The 22,329-nt window shown below is 37.8% G+C and overlaps 2 protein-coding genes across 2 annotated transcripts; one reads left to right on the forward strand and one right to left on the reverse strand.

Moving 5' to 3' along the window:
- The first annotated feature begins 383 nt into the window (after window positions 1-383).
- LOC149046204 (uncharacterized) lies at window positions 384-7,677 on the forward strand. The gene is made up of 5 exons (XM_089206971.1): window positions 384-625; window positions 2,411-2,457; window positions 4,030-4,188; window positions 5,139-5,325; window positions 6,034-7,677. Exons 1-5 carry the CDS (start codon window positions 604-606, stop codon window positions 7,089-7,091), a joined length of 1,473 nt encoding a protein of 490 aa, XP_089063097.1. The 5' UTR covers window positions 384-603; the 3' UTR covers window positions 7,092-7,677.
- Window positions 7,678-11,210: 3,533 nt separating this feature from the next.
- LOC149046205 (uncharacterized) lies at window positions 11,211-20,153 on the reverse strand. The gene is made up of 16 exons (XM_089206028.1): window positions 19,773-20,153; window positions 19,388-19,456; window positions 18,664-19,026; window positions 18,010-18,120; window positions 17,280-17,512; window positions 16,767-16,945; window positions 16,224-16,323; window positions 16,020-16,116; window positions 15,690-15,922; window positions 15,440-15,557; window positions 15,042-15,232; window positions 14,336-14,468; window positions 13,922-14,098; window positions 13,208-13,381; window positions 12,862-12,929; window positions 11,211-12,259 (listed from the first exon to the last, which is right to left on the reverse strand). The coding sequence occupies exons 1-16, from the start codon at window positions 20,014-20,016 to the stop codon at window positions 11,324-11,326; spliced, it is 3,426 nt and encodes a 1,141-aa protein (XP_089062154.1). The 5' UTR covers window positions 20,017-20,153; the 3' UTR covers window positions 11,211-11,323.
- Window positions 20,154-22,329: the final 2,176 nt, after the last annotated feature.

A 22,329-nucleotide genomic window follows, 5' to 3' on the forward strand; every position in this document is an offset into this window, starting at 1 on the left:
GAAAAAATGAGTTACGGGTAGATAAACTCAGTGCGGTTATCACAAAAGTTTTGGATAATTCTTTATGAAAGTTTCAATTTACTATGCTTTTTTCTCTTTAGTTAAATGCAAGATGTTCAAACGCGATTCTCTGAAAAAAAATATTCTTAAAGAGAGCGATACATATCATAGCGCGAATAATTTTCACGCTGATACAGTTTGAATGAAAACGGTAATTTTCCATCTGTGATTTTTTGATAGCACAGCCAAGAATTCAAGCTAAGAGTTCAGGAGCAGCAATGCTCATTTTTCATGTTTTCAAGCGAAAAGGATAAAATAAAGCTTCAAAAAAATGTACCGGCCCTATAATAAACTGCTTTGTTCCAAGACTGCTTTTTTAACCAACACGATCTCCACTGCAAATGAAGAATTATCATAACTTCTCAAATGACACAAAATGAAGTATAATCATTCAACATTGTGATGGCCGTGAAGCTAGTGGTAGACTGGATATGAGAGATGGATCAAACTAATTTTCGTGGGCCATTTCGGATTTCCTCGGTTCTGTACTTGTTGGCTCTGTTGCCTTTCTTACAGGGAAAATTAGCTTAACATATTTTATTCATGGCGTCTGCTGATTCGGAAGGTAAGAATAATTCTTCTTTTTTTTTTCATTTTAGTCTAAGTTATGAATAATTCAGACTTGTGGTCCTTGTGAATATTCATGAGACATGAGTACGTGATGTGGAACAAATTCGGTAAAAAAGAACTTGATAAATACTTGTCAGAACTCCTGAGGCAACTACAGAATGCAGGCCTATAGCAAGGGGTACCTTTACTGATGTATCGGTCGACTGACTCTGCTGCTCGGATGTCAAGGTCACTACCGAGCCAAACCAGCCACCTAGGCACTAACACTTTTATACACATTATATCACAAACACTAACTCCGCCTGGCCGCCGAGCCACTTCACTCCCTAATACAACGAGCTAAAGGATTCACTGATATCTATTTCTACAGAAATGACCTCGTATTCTGTAGTTGGCTTTATTTTGTACTCGGAAATCGCTCAGTTTGTTCAGATTTGTTGTACATGGTGTTAAATCTTATGGCGCCATCCTTGTTTCTCATATCTGATTTTTGCAAGTTATAACAACTGTGCTGAGAGCTTTAGAGTGTGGTTGATTACTTTGAACAATTTGAATTATTTAAGTGCAGCTACGACCGTCACGTTTGATGCACAAGTGCTTCCTTATGACTTAACAAATTTGTTTTACCAGTTCAGATAACTTAAATGAAGCTAAGTACGTGACCAGAGGCATATAATAATTATTATGCTTGTGATGTTACCCAACAAGTGAGAATATAGGCTAGTTCCTAACCTGTGATCATACCCTCTCTCCAAGAAAAATGGCCGCCTGATCGCATGTTAGTGTTTTCCACGATGCCTTCACAAGGGCACAACAAGCTCTTTGAGAATATACCAGAATGAAGTATTTTTTACCATTCACATGCATGGCCACTTTCTGTGTTGTTTTTCTCGAGTACATGGCAGCACTGCTCAAATTTACTGAGCTGCTTTGCAGGCGGTGATCTGAATTATCTAATTGTTTCTGTTATAGGTACAACAAATCAACATAGGAGGCAACTCTTTATCAAAACAATTTTAACATGGCTTAGTCATACGCGAAATAACTTTCAACTTCTTTCTACTTCCCCTTTTGCAGGAAAAGCAAAACAAATAATTGCAAACAAAAGCTGGATGATATGCTATCAGGCTATTCTGATAATTTGAGCTTTGTTAGCTTTTCCCCTACATTTTTTTGGCAATAGTTGCGATTTTTTGCACGAACACACATCTCCAGCTCAATCAGCTGACAAAGACTGCACTATCTGGAAATTACCTGCACTTGTCGCTCAGTCATATTCAAGACTTTTAGGTTAACTTCTTTACATTGTGAATTTACTACGAATGCTGGCAAGTGTTTGTAAAAAAATAAGAGTGGTAGCATATATAGCTGATTTTATAACTGATTTTATGTGGCTTGTATTAGCTCTCCCCCCCCGCCCCACCTCACCTTCCCCTTGATATACATGAGTCAACTCTCTCTAAGACAGACACCTTAGGGACATGCATCAGCTGTCTGTCCTCAAGAGGTGTCCAGCTTATAGATAGTTCAAATGTACAGTAAATGACTGAAAAAAACAAAAACAGCATTCAGGGAGCAACACCAGGTGTCCATCTTATAGAGGTGTCCGTTAAGAGAGAGTTGAACTGTAATTAGCCTCCCCCGATATAAGCCCACTAAAAAACCCTCGCAAATCTGGCTACTGGTTTATAAGTGGCAGTCTAAAGATATGTTGCCAAATTCAACTTTAAAAGTATTTTGAAGTGAATAAACAGTGCAAACACATGTATTTATTTTTCAGAAGTAAACTCTGAAGAGGTGGTCAGGCCAAATAAAAGACCATTCAAGGTAAGAAATGCAGCAAAATCTTTCAAATTTTACATATTGAATCATTTTCTATTAATAAGGTTGCTCCACATTTTAAATGTCACCCACCTTTTTTAGACAGTTGGGTTAATTAGTTTAGACATGCAATTAAATCAGATGGTAATGGACACATGTTTAATCGTGACTGATTAGGTCAGTTAGTATATTTGTGGACAACATAGTTTTTTTTTTTCATGTTTGAGGCTTTTCTGTGATTGAACAACAAAAAATAGAAATGAATCGACTCACAGAGCCTAAACCATTTTTGTACACGTACACTGTGCCTGTGACAATTATGGTACAAATTTATGTACAGGGTATGTGGACATTTTATGCAGGAGACATCCATCTGAGTGTGAACAATATGCGAGCCAGCAAGGCATGCGAGCCAGAATTGCCTGGTCCTAAAATAAAAGCTAACCATAAGGTACATAAGCCAACTATAGGCTAACGAGAGTAATTTTAAGGCTAACCAGAGTGTTGTTTTAGGCTAACCAAAGGCTAACGTAGGCTAACCACAATGACTTGCATGCAGGTTCGCATTATTCATGACCCGTGAAAGCCATGCTAGTCAGAAATCCCCAACCATAAATAAAGGCTAACCTCAAGCCACCTAAGCCAATTGTAGGCTAACCTAAATACTATTTAGGTTAACCAGACAACTATTTGCCCCAACAAAAGTATTATTAAAGTTAACTGAAATGGCTCACATGCCTTGCTGGCTCGCAATTTGTCAAGACCCTATCCATCTTCAGCAACAACCATGCTTGAAAATGCTTTTATTACCTTAAGTGTTGACAATCTTTAAAGTAATTAAGCTAGTGAAAGTTGCATTTGTTTTTCTTTTATGATTTATTAGGCACACTAAACTGTCACTTTAACCCCCCCTGCTGCTAACAAAAACAAATATTCTGTTTACAAGTAAGATTCCTTCCCTAATTGCCCGGCGGGGGGTACTCCAGATATTTTTGGGTAGGGATGTGCCGCTGGGACTTTGATACCCTTGCCCTATACTAGACCATGTTCAGCTGCATTTTGCGACCCTATGCTAGACTAGATGCGAAAAATTCGTACCCTAATTCAGACATTTCTTAGCAAATTGAACGGTTCCAGGTAAAGTATACCCTATTCTAGACCAAAATTCTCTGATTTCCATACCCTATCGTAGACTAAACTGCTCAAAAACCCTGCCCTTCACAGCGGCACATACCTATATAGCTTATATATGGGAGAACCCCCCGGGCCTAATTGTACGCGTAGCATCCTATTTGTAGCACACCTGATCCCTAATAATATTAATAATTATTGTGGCTCTCCTGCAATACATTCCAAATCAGAGTCTTAAAGTCATAAGTTTGTTTCTGAACTATTTTTTTATGAAGCTCTGGAAGCCCCTCATGATCATATGAGGTTAATGAAGCTCCCCAAGTCGCAAGCTCACCCAAAATTAAAGCTCTTAATTATTATAATTATAAAGATCAGGTTACAGTAGTTAATAAACAGTTGTATGACAACAATTTAATTGTCTGTTTTTGTTGCACAATTCTATCTCAGAAATGCGACACATGTGGTGGCCAGAATTACAATGCAGCCAAGCGTTGCAAGGTGGAAGGGTGTGAGGCCAAAATCAATATTAAAACCTTTGACTGGGAAAAACTTGCCAAGAAAAAGAAAACACATGTCACTCAACAAAGGAAACTTTTGGAGTATCGGGTAATTACTGCAATGAATGACAAGTGGATTTGTTGTGTTCATCCTTTAACTGCATGTAGCCTACATAATTAATGTAACAATGCATGCATGCATGCATGCATGCTTCATCAAAGCTGTGAGCTGAGTGAAAATTCTAAACACACTCTGAGCCTTATATTCAATACCTTTTAATTAATATCTTTGCTTGTGGATTACTCTGCTTGACTCCTTAAAAACTGTTGGTATATAATAATGTCCCCCCTTTTTTTTCTTGATGAACACTTTCTTTGTCAATTCCCAACAGACTGTAGGAATGAAAGAAAAAGACTTTTGATAACCAGGGAGTCTAATGATAAAAAAAATCCATTTTAATACTAGGTGGCACCCTGTTGTGCATGCAAATTGCTCTTGTATGTCTCTCACTTAATTACCACTGATATATGAGATAAGTAATTTGCATTTTTGGCAGACTGCAATTTGCTGTTATGTGACTTATATGGCCATATTAACATTCAGAATGTGTAACTGCTGCATGTGTATGCAAAGCCATGTAATAAATTGTACATACTTAGCAAGAGGATGATCCATGTCACCTGATGCCATGAGTTCATGGCCCATTAGATGACATGATCACCGTAGTATTTTTGAATATAATTCCTCCTTTACTTTTCAGTTATTTTATAACAATAAATTACACACCTATTTCTATAAATGTTGCACCTGTGATCCATGATGCATGTTCCATGTTGAAAGCCAGCGGTGCACTGTGATAGACTTTGTTTGTAAGCGGTTTGTTCCACCGAGTTCAAACCAAAGTAATGATCATGATACTAATGATGATAACCATACTGTGAAATGTAAAATATTTATGGAATTCTCAGTTTTACTCCAATTAAGACCTTTTCCTAATTTTCTAGGATCTTTAATACATATATCTGTAAGTGACATATTTCTTGTTGATTGAATTTCAGGCAAATGTTTTATACCAACATCATGGTTGGGATGTTGTTGTTCTATACTTCAACAGACATGGCAAAGGTACATCTGTACACACTTACGGCACACCTGGTGCTGGCCAAAAGTTAGTTGGAAAAAACAAACAAAATGCATCAAAATATGGTCTTGTGACTACAAGACTTTACAAACAGTTTTCCAAAGGTAAGTGCAACTGACAATCACCACTATATTCGTTGTCTTGATAATCTTATGATTAAAACAGTACATTCCACCGAAAAGAACTTTCCATCCTGATCCAATAAAATTTCTTGTGCTCTTTTGCAACATGTCACAACACATGGTTTGTGGCAAAATTTTCCAAATGGTTTTCCTAAGGAAATAGAGAACCTCATAAATATACAAGGTAAAAAAAACACTAGTCGTTTTACTCAGTAAGATCATTATAAGCATGAAGTCTAAGAAGTCTGGCCAAATTTTTCATTGTATTTGACATTATTGTCAATTTAGGCTGAGAGATTGTTAATCATTATAACCATAATGATGGTGATGATGACTGGGGGATTACCAAAAAAGATGGGATGTGTCATTAAGTATACATTCAATATTTGTTTGAGTTTATTGTGAAAAAGCTAACAAACTGATAGCAGAATTCATTTATATAGTGAAACATGTGTATCCCTATCGCTGTAATCTCAAATTCAAACTCTTTGATTTTAATGTGTATCACAATTTGACTGTAACTAACATATTAGAACCTTCTTAAATTTGCTTTGCATATTTTTCGGTATTTAATTTCTGCCAGAGGGTTCTTTCACATGTAGTTTAATGCATTTGATCTATGTACTAAAAGTTTTCTGTTTTACTAAGAGTGATCAGGATTAAATTAAAAAATCTGTGTCTCCATTATAGAGTTTCATGGCAGTGAACACACGATTGATGACGAGCCAGAGGATCCGTCCATAACTGTTTCCGTCAAAAATGGCACAATGTCCGTTGTTTGTACGGGTGTGAAGCCAGTATCACAAGATGGGAATGAGGCTAATGAAAGTCAGGAATGTAGTGCTGAACAACCACAGCAGATGGCTGGTGCGGGTGGTGCCACAATCATCAATCAGGTCCCGGCAGATATTGCACAAGAACAGCAGTTGGATGGTGTGGGTGAAGCAACAACTAGCAATCAGGTCGTGGCACAGAGAGCTGGGCCTGAACAGGTTGATGAGGATGGTAGTCGGGGAGGTGGAGCTAGGCATGGGCAGCTGGATGATGGTAGTAGTTGGGCGGGTAGAGCTTGCAGTGGCCAGGTTGATGAATGTGGTAGGGTGGCTGGTGGAGCTGGGCCTGGACAGTTAGATGACAGAAGTGGCCTTGGGCAGGTGGTAGACACTGTTAGTCAGGCAGGTAAAGCTGGAAGTGACCAAGTACATGAGGGTCAGACTCTGGCAGGTAGAGCTGGACGGGGGCAGGTGGATAATGGTAGTAATCAGGCACGCAGAGTTGGGCATGATCAGGGGGATGATGTTGGTAGTCGGGTAGGTGGAGCTGGGCGTTGTCAAGTGAATGGTAGTTGTAGTCGGGCAGGTGGAAATCAAAATGGGCAGGTTGATGATTTTGAAGGCAGGGGAGTTGTGGCTGAGCGGGAACAAGTACCAGAGGGGAAAGAGAGCGACGCAGTTGCCTATGTCGTTGATGGCGAGATTCTTTCTGTTGGCATTGTGGACAGAAATCGTGATACTCTTCACGGTCATAAAATTGAGAGAGGGATGGTCTGTGTTTTGATAACATACCTCACAAAGCCCCTTGTCCCTGCACCACTTATTTTAGGAGATCCCGATGAAAACCGCAACTTGCAGAAAGGAATGTTCTTCGTTTTACCTGCTGTTAATTTGTTCAAGTGTGAGAAGTACATTGCGGGTAAAAAAGTTGTCTTACGTAAATATATCTGCAGCAACAATCTTGGACAAAACTAATTGTGACAAACACATTTCATACATGATTTTTTCGCCAGTGTCTATAGTACTTGAAAACGGATAAGAAGTATTTATTCCCTATCCTTCTACTCAATGGTGTTTCTTAGGGTTTGCGATCCACCAGGCTTTGTTTTCACTGCACGACAACGTTAACAATCTTGAAATGGGGAAACCCGTAAGGGGGGGGGGGGGTTGAAAAAGTGAACTGTTGTACCTTAATAAGTGGAAATGTGGCCAAGTATCTCAACAGTTGCGTCCAAGATTGTAGCTTGTTTGGTTTGAAACTGTAACAAGTGGAAGCATATTGTAATGCGCTTTACTTGTTGACAGTTTTTTTACTTTTGCTGTAGCCGACGGTTTTGTTTTTTTAGCTTTAAATCATGGGATTGTTAGGGGGAAAGCGAGTGGCGTAACACAGTGTCAGTGGTTTATTTAAAAAGGCTCGAAGCAAAATAAAAGGAAACTCAACATCTTCCAACTTTTCTTTCCTAGTGATAACCTGGCCTTGAGGTGATGTCTCAATTTTTTGTTGCCAGAATTGTGTTTCCTTAGAATCAGGTTTGCAATAAACAGCAAATAATTATAATAAGTTGCAAGAAAGTAATAAATCTCGATTAAAGATAATGTTACTGAAGTATTAAAATAGTTAACGAACATTATTATCCCTCCCTTGTTCAAGTGATGGATATTGTCAACTGCGGCAAAAAAAAAAATAGTTTCGTTGAACTATTTTCGACTTAAGTCCCGTATTATTATTATTATTATTATTATTATTATTATTATTATTTTCTTCAGTTGCATGCCAAATGCTAGTACATCGTTTGGCCTAAATATATAACCTTTGGGATGCATATGATGAAATCGGGACTCTATTTGACAAAACCGTTTTCTCGGCGTAGTTGTTCATAAAAGACCTTTTCCAACCTTGGCCTAGATATATAGCCTTTGGGTGCGATATGACGTAATACGATACTTAGTTCGCTCACAAGTTCAACAAACCTTTTTACAGGTGATAATAGCAAAAGCAAACAAATAGCAGAAATTGGCCCAGATATGGCACCTCTGGGAGGGACCTCATCGTTCGCAAACAATCCATCAAACCCGTTTATTAGCGCTAACGATGATAGAACATTTGGTCGCAAAGGGGGGCGCATTTGCATTTATTTGTCTAATTCAACAACGACTGAACATGGAAAGGTATATTTTCTAACTTCCACATACACCTAATTGCAACAACGTTGTCGTAGAAAAAAGGGAAATAGGAATTGGTTTATCCGTCTAAGTTGGCCGCATTTACGTTACATTACATACATTTACAGAAAACTCACGAGTTTTTCTCTGTTCACATATTCGTGTATAGTAAGATAAATTCATTTACGTGTGTGTTAAGGCCGTTTCTTCAGGCGAATTTCAAACTTGTATTTATAATGCCTAACTTTAATTCCTATTTGCTTTTTAACCTTTTTCTTTTTTCTTTGATAATGTCATTGCAACTGACTGTAATATTGCCAAATGCCACAAAAGACATGATTACACTAGACAAAAAGATCCCACCAAACAAGAAAGAAATTAACGGGTATTTTGAGCTAGTGGTACAGGACGGCAAGGATGGAAGTGGATTATATTGCAATTAATTTTTTGACAGGAATCCTTTATACCATCTGTTGCTTACCATCTGTTAGCCTTTCTTTCTATCTGTTGATACTTCTTTGCTTTCACCACTTTTAGCATTTTTCTCCTATCCTAGTGCAACACAATAGCATTACAATTAAAGCAAGCTGCAGGCTATGCGTATAAAGTTATATATATATATCTTGCGTGCAATTGTCCCTTAAGGTCGCGGTGGATACCTTGACCATGAATATATTCATTAGGCAAAATATTGGCAGGGGTATCACTTTTAAATTCCTAATATCATGAACAGTTCAAAGCCGATTTTGTCAAAACTTAGCAGACATATTGAAGAATTATCAAAGTGCATAAGCATTGATTTATATTGAGTGGATGGCGTCTGAGGGCAATGCAGACAGCAACTTAAATTAAATTTGTTTAAAATGTGATTTTGTGTCCTGGTTTTCACCCCGAAGACGAAGACACAGACACAGAGAAACTTGATTTAACCACTGAGTGATCTATCACAACATCTATTGTGTCAAGTCAGAGCCCGATTTTTTAATTTCAAGTTTCTTTAAAAGATATTTGCCTTTAAATGCGAGAATTTAAAGGCTTCAATCTTACCTTCTAAGGCTTATTTTGAAAATTCGGCCTCTGATATGACAATCTACAATATGTCTAGTTTATCCCCCTGCCGTGTCAGCTCGTGAAATTCTCTGTCCGCGCTATATTCTTGGACACAAAATTGCTTGTTTTTACGCTTCCGAAGGCTTTCCGAGCAAACACGAGGGAGCTGATTAACTCAAATTGTGATTATGGTAATTTTGGTAAAATTTTGCTGCACGGACCAAACCAAGATAAGTGCACGCAGAAATCAGCAATACTTTGAAATTCGCTGCACATATTAATAGAATACACCACTGCGCGGCGTTTTGAGAGTAGTAGCTGAATACATACAGTAAGGATTTTTTTTATCAACTCATACTTTATTCCTACTACCAGTATTAATTACACGGTAAATCATACAAAATAAAGAATACTTTCGCTTGGAAATTAAAATAAGATTTCACTATAGCCGTATGCGAATATGGCCCAATATTGGATAAAACGCGTCTACTATGCTACCCTTTTACGGCAATGATCCAAAATGTTCCAAAATCAAGACCATTTCGCATGGAAACGAAAGTACGATTTGACTATCTTCGTATGCGAATATGGACCAATATTGGATAAAACACATCCAGTATACTATCATTTCCCGGCCAATGTTCCAAAATCAAAGCTATTTCGCATGATAATTAAAGTCAAGATTTCTCTAAAAACATAGGCGAATAAAGCCCAATATTGGATGAGGCGAAACTAGAATGCTACCATTTCACGGCAAATGATCCAAAATTAAGACTATTTCGCACGGAAATCAAGTAATATTTGACTATAAAAGTATACGAATATGGCCCAATGTTGAATGAAACGCGTCTTGTATACTACAATTTCTCGGCAAATGATCCAAAATCAAGGCTATTTCGCATGCGAATTAAAGTCAAGATTTCTCCAAAGACATGCGAAATAAAAATTGTCCTGGCGTTTGGTCTAGATACATGGCCTTTGAGAGGGATATGGTAGACTTGGACAGCCAATTTGCACACAGTTTAACGAAGCATTTTTTTTTTGAGTAGATGGCCACTGTTGTCAATGTCCACCGTTTGGGCTAGATATGTATAACCTCTGAGAAGGATACAGTCTAAGCTCTCGTAAGCGGACACCCTCGGTACGCGAAAAAAGTGTCCGTAACTGGAGCTGGCCGCTTACGAGAATGGTTCTGGTAGGCGGCCACTAGATGAAATGGCCGATTACAGGAGCTTGCCAAGCTAACAATAAATATTGGAAATATACCAAAAAATTTATTGCGCCCTGGCTATACAGTGCTACGATAGTGGCGATAACTAAGTACTAGGACTGCCCCTTAGTGATTTACAGTTGTAACCAACACTGAAACAAACAGTAGCTATGCAGTTTACAATATTTAGGAGTGCCTTTCATGATCAGGCCCAATTTCTCTGTATTTCTTTTTTAGGGTTTCCACTTACGGGAGCTGAAAAACAAAGGAACCGTACAAGCGTATCCGCGGCCGCTCACTGGAATGTCCGCTTACGAGAATGTGAAATTTGCAGTGTTTGTATGGGAGTTAAGCTGTCCGCTTACGAGAGTCTGTTAAGAGAGCTTCCACTGTATTATAGAATAGGGCACCCAATTCGCACACAGTTAACTAAAACCTTTTTTTGAGCTGATAGCCATTGTTGTCAATTTCCACCGTTTGGGCTAGATATGATGGCGTTAGAAGACAATTTTCATCAATTGGACTAGATATATAGCGTTTGGGAGGGATCAGACGGAATAAGGCACCCAATTTGCACAGTTCAACAAAAGGTTTTTATTAGCTAATGGCGATAGGAGACAATTTCCATTATTTGGGTTTTATATACAGTCTATGTGAGGGATACGACAGAATGTCTGACTTTTGCCTTTATTGGAACCATTACACTTAGTCTTGAGTGTAGTGCATGAAAGATGATTAACCACTTGTATTAACCTATGTACATCGAGGATACTTAATGTCATTAAAAAGAAATAAAACACAAATTAGCGTAGGTGTCATCCTGTAGATCCAAAACTGTTTGGCAGACACTGATGAACTGATTCAAGCTGCTTTGATGGCCCAGTAATAATTCGGCACCGTGGAGGCCATGTCGGTGTGTATCCACCAAAACAATGGACGAATTCCCGACTGGTATAAAGACAACTGTCTTCTCGTTCACTATTAACAGGGCAGCATCACCGTGGTCCCGTGCACACAGCCTTCTCAACTGGAACAACAACGTCGTGGGGCCATGTTCATCAAAAACGCGAACTGGCAAAGGGGAGTCAACTGAGACGCTTACACACGGTTGCGCGACGGTGGCAGCCTCTGACGCAGACAAGAAGCGTTGCGGCAAGCTTAGACGACAGCGGTCGTAAAGCCGGTTTCCTACTCTAATAGCGGCACAAAGAAGTTTGACCCACAGAGGAGACAGCACAAGTGTCGGTTGGAGATTAAGACCTTGATGCCATGCGCCATGTGCAAGGATAAGGGCTATAACACTGCAAGCCGAACTACCATTTCGGCCGTCAAGTGTTGATTGGCTGACTTCAGGCGGGAATTTCCATACGAACAAGTCATTCTGAGTAATGCTTTCCCCGAGGACTTCAAAATTGTCATCTGTTGACGTGTCGGTGTCAACGGCATCATTGTCGGAATTAGCAATATAATGCTCATATTCCTCTTCGACATCGTCATGGTCAGAATCATCACCTCCATCCCAATTGTCATTGTCATCCTCATTGTCTTGGATATTTAACGAATCCTCATAGTCACTACCAGATAGTGCTGTTTGAAATTTAGAGGCTGCGCTGACAAGTTGACGCTTGCAGAAAGCGATCCCTTTTTTAGCATAGGCCAACTTCCCTCCAATAATTCTTGCGTCCACCGACACAGTTCTATAGCTGCCGATCATTACCTAAAAAAATAACAAAAATGGGCACGTTATATAGCCAAAAAGGGTTGAACTGTATGTATTGTGTACTCGAAATCGCTCTATAATCATACGCGTCATTAAAAAGGACTTACAATTGCAAAGCGACAGACTGATTTGAAAGTCAATACTGTCACAGCAGACAGAATCGGACGACATGAACTTCGGTTGTTATGAAGTCACTTCTACGACAAAATGCAAGAAAGGGAAACGATTGGATCAACGTTTTAGCCAGTAAGGTGACAACAATTTAGATTGTTTTCGAGATACACCAGAAGGCAGCCCATTCAAGTGCTACTTTCTTGTTACAATGTAAGTATCTGTCAGACTACGCAAGTACGTGCTAATTCTTTTATTGTAAGGTCGGACCAGACCTCATCATTAATTAAAAGGTCGGGACCCAGTTATTCGAAGGTTGGATAACACTATCAACCGGATAAATCGTAATGCAGCTGATGTGACAAAGCAAAGCATGATATCCACTGCATAAACTAACTGATTTTTCCAGTGCAGAGTGTTTTCCATCGTTTAAACACTACGCTCAAGGCTTTGCGCATATGACAAATAAAAGTTTTTCTCAGTCCTACATTCTCCGACTCCACAGATGCTTCTTCGATTTCTGGTGGTCCACGGGCATCAAGTGGCCTGGAAAGATCTTAAAAGGAGTAAAGAACGAGAACAAATCAAATAAATCTATTTTTTCGGTGAAGAATGGTTCTCAACCGAAAACAAATTACAGTAGAACCTCTATTAAGCGGCCACCCTCCATTAAGCGGCCATTTTTTTAAGTCCCAAATTATTTCAGTGTCTCTAAACTGCAGTATTCGATACCTTTATTAAACGGCCAACCTCTATTAAGTGGCCAGTTGTTAAAGTCCCGAGGGTGGCCGCTTAATAGAGGTCCGACTGTATTTTCAACTGATATTTACTAACTGTCTAATTTTCCCTGCAATTCCTCTGCGATCTTTGTTAGGTGGGGAATGCTCACGTCCATGTAATACGCAATGAAGTTGGCCATCTCCTTTTTTACCAGAACAACTTCCTCGTCCCATCTCTTCGCTATCTCGCTCTTCTCTACAATTATTCTCTTGATCCGTATCGGTGTATCTGCGATAGCATTATCATTAAAGAGAGAAGCAGGTAAACAAAGTACAGTTTTTACACAAATTAAAGTGTAGTGAAGTCTTAACAATTTGAGAAATGTCCCGACGCGACTGCGTAGCATAAAACATTACCGTACGAACATAGCAGAAGATATGGATTGTGAACATTAGACAATCGCTGTTGTAAGTGCTATAATTGAAGCGCAATAGACTATGGAAAAACGGAACAAATATTTAAGTTAGCGTTGAATGCTGTTACTACGCAAAACAACTTCGACTAACATTGTTGCAAATTATCACGACCATGTACAGCTGTTTCGGCCTATTTGGGCCTCATCAGCACGGCGTAGCAAACCACCCAGTGTGAATGCGCATATATTAGTAACAAACTATTTGTTTACTAAAATATGTTTACAAAAGTAAAAGCCTGAGTAATCGGCAGCCGTGGACAGCAATCAGTACATGTCTTCAGCAAATTAAACAAACACTACCACATAACTCAATTGAATGGAAATTTCATAAATGAATATGGATCATGCTTCACCTGCATTTCTTCCCCATGGGAAGTTTCCTTTAATGACTTCAGAGACAGAACATGTACACTGCAGGTTGGCACCTTGAACACCCTGTGTCTCTTCATTATACCGTTGTATTTGAGAAGAAAGTTTGGCTTTATCTGCAGAAATTTTACTACGTAATCGTGTGCGTTGCTTGGATGATCCTGAATGGAATTAAAACAATTGAAAGGAGGCAATATGACCCCAAATCAACTTAAAGTGCTTATAGTATTACAATGATGTTTAAAACAAAGATGTGACCTCAGCTTAAAAAATAAATAAATCTAAGCAAACGAGCGATCGAGCGAGCGTGCAAGTGAGTGGGTGAGTGAGAGACAGTGAGTGACGGAGTTGGTAGGTTGGCAGGTATAGTATGGATGGATGAATTTTACCAAACATACCAGCCAGTTTGTTCATGGATTGAGTAGTCTGCTCGATAGTTGAAACCAACATCTCTATTTCATCTTGAAGCCGAAGACGGCTAGAAGTACCCTGCAAGGCTTCCACTTCTGTTTTAAAAAAATATATATATTGTCATTTAGAAGTGACAGAATTTGATCAATCAGTTACCAACCTGGGTTACCAAGTAAACCTATTTTCATAACCTAATCTGAACTTCAAATAAAATAATTAAAAAACCTGGAGAAAAATGGGAATTGGTAAGCAGTATATTGAAACTTCTGCTCCTGATTTCAGGCTAGCCTAAATAGCAGAAATGGTTAGGCTGAGTAGCATTTAAATTGGCCCCAAGATCACTGACTAAAAAGGTGATAGCTACCGATAAACAATTGCAAACATTGCATGATAGCTATATATATAACATGATACAGACATTTGTTTCAGAATTGACTCTTATAACGCTTGACTACCATTAACTTGCTAAATAGAGAGCTACAGAGCGCTGTAAACAACTTTTGCCCAGATTTCTTCAGTTGATCACGGTGTCTTACAATTGAATTTTGGAATCGCAGCATCTCAGGTTCCGTTTTTACAAAATAGCTAAGTCTTTGTCTCGGATTTTAAACGAGGGCCTTGGCGTCTCAGCTTGTCTTGGATTTTACCATTCTACACCCTTTCATCTGTACACCACATTTTCCTTACTTATAGAAAATTAGTGTAGAGCTCTTTCCACCACCAACAAAAAAATTTACAGAAAAAAAAAATCATGTCTTCATCTGTACACCACATAATATACATTTTACCCACACGAGTGTATCGCCGCACAAGACTCTGTACCATTCCCACAATTTTTCTTTTGTTCCACCTCAGTGCATGCTCAGTAATGAGCTCTTCTCGATCTTGAAAATTGTAATAAAAGAGATTCATGGTAAAATAATAAAATGATTTAGATTATTTTCAATTCGTACTGTATACTTGAAAAACTTTGCACTGTATAAGATTAACCAAAATGAAAGTAAGCTGCTACTAGCTAGTCAACCTCGTAAGGAAAGGAACTGTTTTAAACACACTTTATTACTGCATTATTGGTTAAAGTTTCAACTCACTCTCAGGAAGCATGTACTTTCTAGTGTTTCCACAACGAGACATGTGGGAATTGATCTGTTCCAATTCCTCGCCAGTGGAGCAGGCACTTCCATCTTGCCATCGGCCTCCCCATATGACCTGTCAACAAAAATTATAATAGCAAATTTTACAGTCAGCGCGAATCATTCAACATGATGTAACTTAGAATTTGCTGTCCCAAAAACAACCCCTTTCTGATATCACATTTAATTTCTATTTTTGATATACTACCTGGCATGTCCAACTATGAGCTTTTGCATGCATCACAGACAAGGCTGGTTTCACATCACAGTTTTCAAGCCCACCAGCTTTTGTAGCCCACTTCCAGTACTTGCAGACAATGTCTTCCCAGAAATACTTGACACCAGCTGGTATCATTTTTTTCTGGTGTACAAAGTTTGCATAGCCATACAGCTCTCCCTGGAACATGTTCACTGCCCACTGAGCCAAGCCATGTCTGCAACCTACGTGATTATATAAACAGAACTCTCGATAATTATTAGTACATCAAACACACCCTTATCAACCACATGTTTTCAACAAGTTACATTTTATTCTGACCTGCAATTTCCAGTCCAGTCTCGTCCAATTTGGCTGCCTTTCTGCCATGATTGTTTGCAGCCCTCCAATGTGAGTCACCACATCTATTATCAACGTCCTGTACATTGAAAACCCATAAAAGCATCATGTCATGAGAATAAACTCGAACATAGTGACCTAAGTTTTTATTTTAAAATTTGGAACAGAAAATGCATTTTCTAAAACCTTAGATTTGGACTTCTTTGCATAAACTGCCTTCAGGTGGCTGTCAACGTCGTGGTTCTTGGCAATGAACAGGTCTCCATAATATGATGGCCTTCTTTGACTAGGTAAAAGACAATTCAAACACAATTTATTGTATTTAATTTTAATATCACTTTCTCTGAATTGTTATTCTGATTCCAACACACACAATTTTAGTACTGCATTAAGATATACAGAAGGCAATTGTGTTATTTAATTTTAACATCAGCGAACAAGGTATTTAATTAAAAAGGCAGCCCTTGATATGCTTCAGAAATTCAATAATAAGGCAGCCATTAAATTAATGCTGAAAATGCAGGCTTGCATTAAAAGAGATAGTATAGTATTCAAAAGATTCATCATAAATTGAAATAAGCAATGACCGAGACAAATCACATTGCATTAAATTTTTTTCAAAACTTGGAATTAATAAAGGTAGCATTTCACTATTACACTACAACATACAAACATTGGTTTTTCACTATTTAAATAAAACAATTCATCACACCACTATTGAATATTTACCTTCCTGATGTATTGTAACGATGAAGTTTCATATTGCCATCAACATGGCATGAATGCTGAAAAACTGAACAAGGAGGGCACTTCATCCAATTTAGTCCTTGCAAACAATCTAACTCGTATTGCAAGAACTTCCACTCTTTGAATGAACGAGAGAACGCAGAATTATTGATGGTTGGTGCCTGTCAAAGTGAATAACTTACTAGTTAAGTTATATACAAAAATGGATTAACACTGTCCTAGAATAACATGTGCAAATGAAGCCATGTATTTTTAAATGTACATTTTTAAAAGAAATAAAAAATAATGTGTAACATTAAAAATTATACATGTATGACAAACCCTGATTATGACAAAACATCGGTTTTTATGATATTCTAATACATGTAGTTTATTTTTTACCCTTTTATATGGTATCTTTACATGTTCTATGGCACTTAGTATCACTGCGAGTGACTTAGTATCACAGTGTAGCTATTAATTAGTTTATTGAAAATAAAAAGTGGAATCATGTACCCTTCCTTTTGTTACAGATATGTCCTCGAGAGCTCTGATAAAGGAGCTTTCTGAGCTCCCAGGCATTCTCTTTTGAATGGCATCCCATAGACGAAACAGCTGCTGATCAAAAAGATAGCTTGTGTCTGTTGGGCTTCCTGGCCAATACCCAGCCTGAACCCTAATGGACCCGGATGGGGTAACAGCATCACATCGGCTACACTGAATGCTGAACTTGTTTAAATCAAACCTTCCTGAAAGAGAGAAAATATGTGCTAAAGTAAAAAGAAAGCTAAATATATAAATTTATTAAGAATCAAATACCTAATGTTCACAAGAAGGGTTTCTATCATGGTTCAGATATAATGGGCACATTTAATGTCTATGAATGTGGTTTTACCAACTTTCCCCAAAATCAAAGATTAGTGTATAGAACAAAGTAAGAATCCATCTTGCCCAGGTGCACAAGCCTATTGCCCTCGTAAATACAGCCACGTTCAAAGGAAAGCTTATTTGAGCATTTGAAAAAATCTTTCTTTTAAGCTAGAGAAGAACCTAGATAAAAATAAATATTATTAAAAGCAATTGCTTAGTGCATTTAAGACAACCACATGGCATGGTACCAATTTTTGAGAGGATACTTATTACTTACAATGGGTGGGTGAGGGGAGTTGTTTTAGTTTTTAGGTTTAAAGTGTGAAAGACTCGATGAAGAAAAAAACAATGACTTGAAACTTGTTCTATACACTACCTTTCTCGTTTATGACAATGATTGTTCCTGTAGTTGGTCGCTGCTCTAATACTCCAGCCTCATTACAGCATGGGCAATTTTCAGGTACACTGATGACAGGTAACAGTTTAGCTAACAAATAAAATGTCAGACATTACGATAGCAAAAGAACCATTTTAGTAATAACATAAAAATAAATGTACTATTTGGCAAGGAATCAAATAGCTGCATTTCAGGGTAAAAAACTGAAAGTAAACTGAAATAACAATTCTACATAAAGAAATTTATTCAAAAAATAGGAAAGCAGCACCTGCCAAATATCTAATTCATATATCTGCTGTAGTTAAAATTTATCTTTGGTTGAAAATTTTCAAACCAGCCTGATTTTTATTTCCCTTTGCTTCAGATTATGTTAATGGAGACAATAAAAACATTAAAATCATAAACTGTTTTCCTCTAACACCTTAACAGGAACCTGATTAATTATATTTAATCAGACATTTTGCATAAAAAGTTAAAAAAATGAAATCAATATCACATAAAACAAAGAAAACAAAGTACATAATTTAAAAAAAATTGAAAATGAATACCACTGTTTGTAATCCTTAATTTAATGCCTGATAATTATTTATATTGTGGTTACTGTGTTCAGACTGTTAGTTTATACCTGCCTACCTACAATACGCTTTATTCCACTTTCATCAATTGTAACGGTTAGAGGGATAGCCTGAAGGAATCCTTTAACATAACCATCTCTGTCATGAAAAGGTAACAGAGAATGCACATCTTGGTCACATGAAGGACAGAAGAATTTCTTTGGGCAGTCATGGCACCGTATGCGAACTTTTCCTTCTAAACACTTATGACAGCGATTAGGTGAAGGAAGCCCCTCACAACTAAGGACAGCCTCCAGTAGAAGTTTTCGGATGTTATCCCAGTTTGTTGACAAGTTCACCATGCGTGTCTCCCAGCTTTGAGATGAAGCATCGAATGAGCTGAGAAGCTCATCGCATCTTGCCAAGGCAGCGTCAAGATTGTCTGTGGAACAAGTGTTAATATTTTTGTTCATTAAACCAGGAACATATGTAATTCCTGAGTTTAGATTGGTTTACAGGCCATGGTATATGAACTCATATACCATGGACCATAAATACAGAGTCTTTCACAATGTTGTATTAAATTTTCAGAAACTTTTTTGAGGTTTTAATAAATCAACTACTCCACTCGCATTTGTTTAATATGACAGAGTTATAGCCATAGCACTGAGTTGGCTATACAGGCTATCAAAAGACGTGTCATCACATCCAGTGGGCTTATGGTATGATGTTAAATATAACCTTGCCAAACAAACTTCATATACAAAGAGTCTTATATGAAGAGTTTCTGTCTATAAACTTACCTGTTTCGTCAACATCATCTGAATCAAACTCATAGCCTGCGTCCAACCCAGTTATGCCAGGAATCGGTTCTAAAGAAAGGCATAAGGAAGGAGTTAGGGGCTTTTGAACAACGAAGGACTATGGACTAGGTCATTATGTTGTGGTTCAATTTTATCTTTGATTAATTTTTTTTTAACCCAGATTGATTTTGATTTTAATAGTCTCATACTAATATTAAATCATAATCTGAAATACTGGGTAATGACATTCCTATTACTTTGAAAAACTATAAATTAAACCACAATTGATAGTTAAGCAGCAGGTTATATCACCTTATTCTCACTCGCTGATCTGAGTTAAACAGTTTACGTGCATAGTGTAATCAACAAAATAATATCAAATCACCTTCGAATTCCACTGATGCATTGGCAAAGGCACTATTTGCCTCAGTATTTATGCTTTTCTTTTCACGAGGCCGATACTCGTACTTGTATTCCCTGAAACCGGTTGTGGAGTCCCTGTAAAATTCGGAATCACTCTCGCCTTTCTTCCTCTTTCGCGATTTTTCTTTTTCTTCTAGCAAACTTGTTGCTTCCTGGAGCAGAACCTCAAGATCTTCTTTCTTCTTGGAGGCCTTCTTCGCCGCCATTTTGTTTTTGGTGATTCGTGTGCTTTTACTCTCTCCAGTCTTCCACTGGCTTCACGGCCATCACAATGTTGAATGATTATACTTCATTTTATGTCATTTGAGAAGTTATAATAATCCTTCATTTGCAGTGGAGATCGTGTTGTTTTAACAGTCTTCTTTGAAAAAACTTTCCGCTGACTTCGGTCGCGCATGCCTCGGAGCAATAGTTCTTCAGTAAAATGAAGTGCGGTCGGTTATTTCATTTCCGGTCTGTGACGCCGGATCGAATCAATAATCTCACATTTATTGTTTTCGGATATTATGATTGAAAGATCGGTTACACGCTTGACGCGAATTTTTCGAAGAGATTCCTTTTAGTACGTAGACAAAATAGATATGACGGCAATACTAAACCGCAAGAATTTAATGTGTTCCATGATTGATATTTCAAACTAATTTGGAGTCTGTTTATCATCCTCCCCCTTCTCCCAGGGTCTTTGGAAGAAAAATGGCTCCCAAACAATGCACTCTGTCTCGGTCACTCCTATCTACCAACCTTGTGAACAAGGCGTTAATTTATTTTGTTTTCTTTCCTTTTCCGGTTTTTTTGTTTTGTTTCGTTTTTTTTTTTGGGGGGGGGGGGAGGGGAGGGAGTGGAGCGAAGGGGAAAGGGGGGGTCGATCTCATTCGACTTCCGTTATTTTTTCCCCAAAGTTATCTTTTACATTATTCCATATGTTCGAGCCTTTCTACTAATCCAGTATTTCTTCAACTGAGTGTTTTTCTTACTTCCCAAGATGCTCCGTAAACCATGAAAAAAATCTACATGCGTCACTCGGTGGGCGTTTAGATTACATTTATTTCCAAGAGATGTTGTTTTTCTTCTCTTTTCATCATTATTATTCCTTTTAAAAATTGTTCTCAGGGGAAGTGGGATTGGTTAGCCTTTCACTCCCAGTGGTGATCACTATGAATCTTCTTCCTATGATATCCATACATTATTCAGCAGACAGGTGATGAGAATATTCAAACTTATTGTGTACAGGTTAACTTGAAAGTTAAAGGTTTAACCTCCCCCCAGCCCACCCCTGAGAGTAAGCCAGCCAACATATAACATCCGCACGCTCACGCGATTCCCTTCTTAAAAAAAAAAAAAAAAAAGGAAGCATTTTTGTCTTAAAAGACAGTACGTCATAAGAAAATAGAAACAAAAAATAAGGGAACATTTTTCAATCCTGCGGTGTCCCTTTTTATCGCAAGGAGATGGAAACAAACAGTGCCTTAATATTCATATTTATAGGAGACTATATATGTTGGACATTTTTCTTCTCGGCACCTGTCGGTGGAGTGAACTAATTATGTATTTTGGTTCATTTGCACTGTGGGCGTTAAAATTTAAATTTTTTTGTCGGCCGCCTGATCGCAAATAAACATTTGCCAATTACTGATAACTGTCAAAAACTGAAACAAAAACGTTATAGAAAAAAGCAAGACGAATCAATACACACTTGGGAAACAAAAGGAGACCAAACTAAAACGAAAAACAAAAACAAAAAACAAACGAAGAAAGAAAAAGCAAAAGGAAATTAGAAACTATTGGAAATGGGAAAATTGCTTGACAGCTGACGGTTGAAACAGTCTAATGCCGTCACTAAACTTTATTTGTCACCAGATGGCTTCAAGCTTCAAGGATCTCTCACTTGATTGGCTGATTCAAAACAATGATGATGTCATGATTCTAATCTTTGATCAGCAAAGAGAATATTATGCTAATTTGCCGATCAGCAACGGTATTCGAATACATTAAAGCTACATGAGAAGTTACCCCTCTATAGATTATCGTTGTCTATTTTATCAGTATGGTTATTAGTATTTTTATTATTTACATGTATCATCATCGTCATTATTTCAATTGTTATTGTTGTTCTCGCCTTTTCTATCCCAACAGAGCAGTATTTACCTATCTCATAACTATCTATCTTTTACGGAGGGTTTCTCCTCAGAATTATTCGCGTCAAAGGTGTTTGCTCATTTAAAACGCCTTGAACGTTTTATTCTTAACAGTGTTGTAAAAAATTTCATAATAAACATAGATGCATCAGTTGCTCTCGATCTGAATTTTCTAATGTGTTGGATTGATTATCATGACGGAACCAAGTGATAATAAAATTCTAGTTATATAAACCTGTTTATTCAGAAATTAATTGCATTCTCCAGATGGTTGCAAGCTTATAATTTTCTTGCCCTCTGACTTGCTCGATTCGAGGTGAGGTCATCAACATTCAAAGAGAATGATTATTGGATTCTGAAATACATCTTTATGCAAAGTTAACG

This window comes from Pocillopora damicornis, chromosome 5, assembly GCF_964200805.1.
Source record: "Pocillopora damicornis chromosome 5, jaPocDami1.2, whole genome shotgun sequence".
Lineage (NCBI taxonomy): Eukaryota > Metazoa > Cnidaria > Anthozoa > Scleractinia > Pocilloporidae > Pocillopora > Pocillopora damicornis.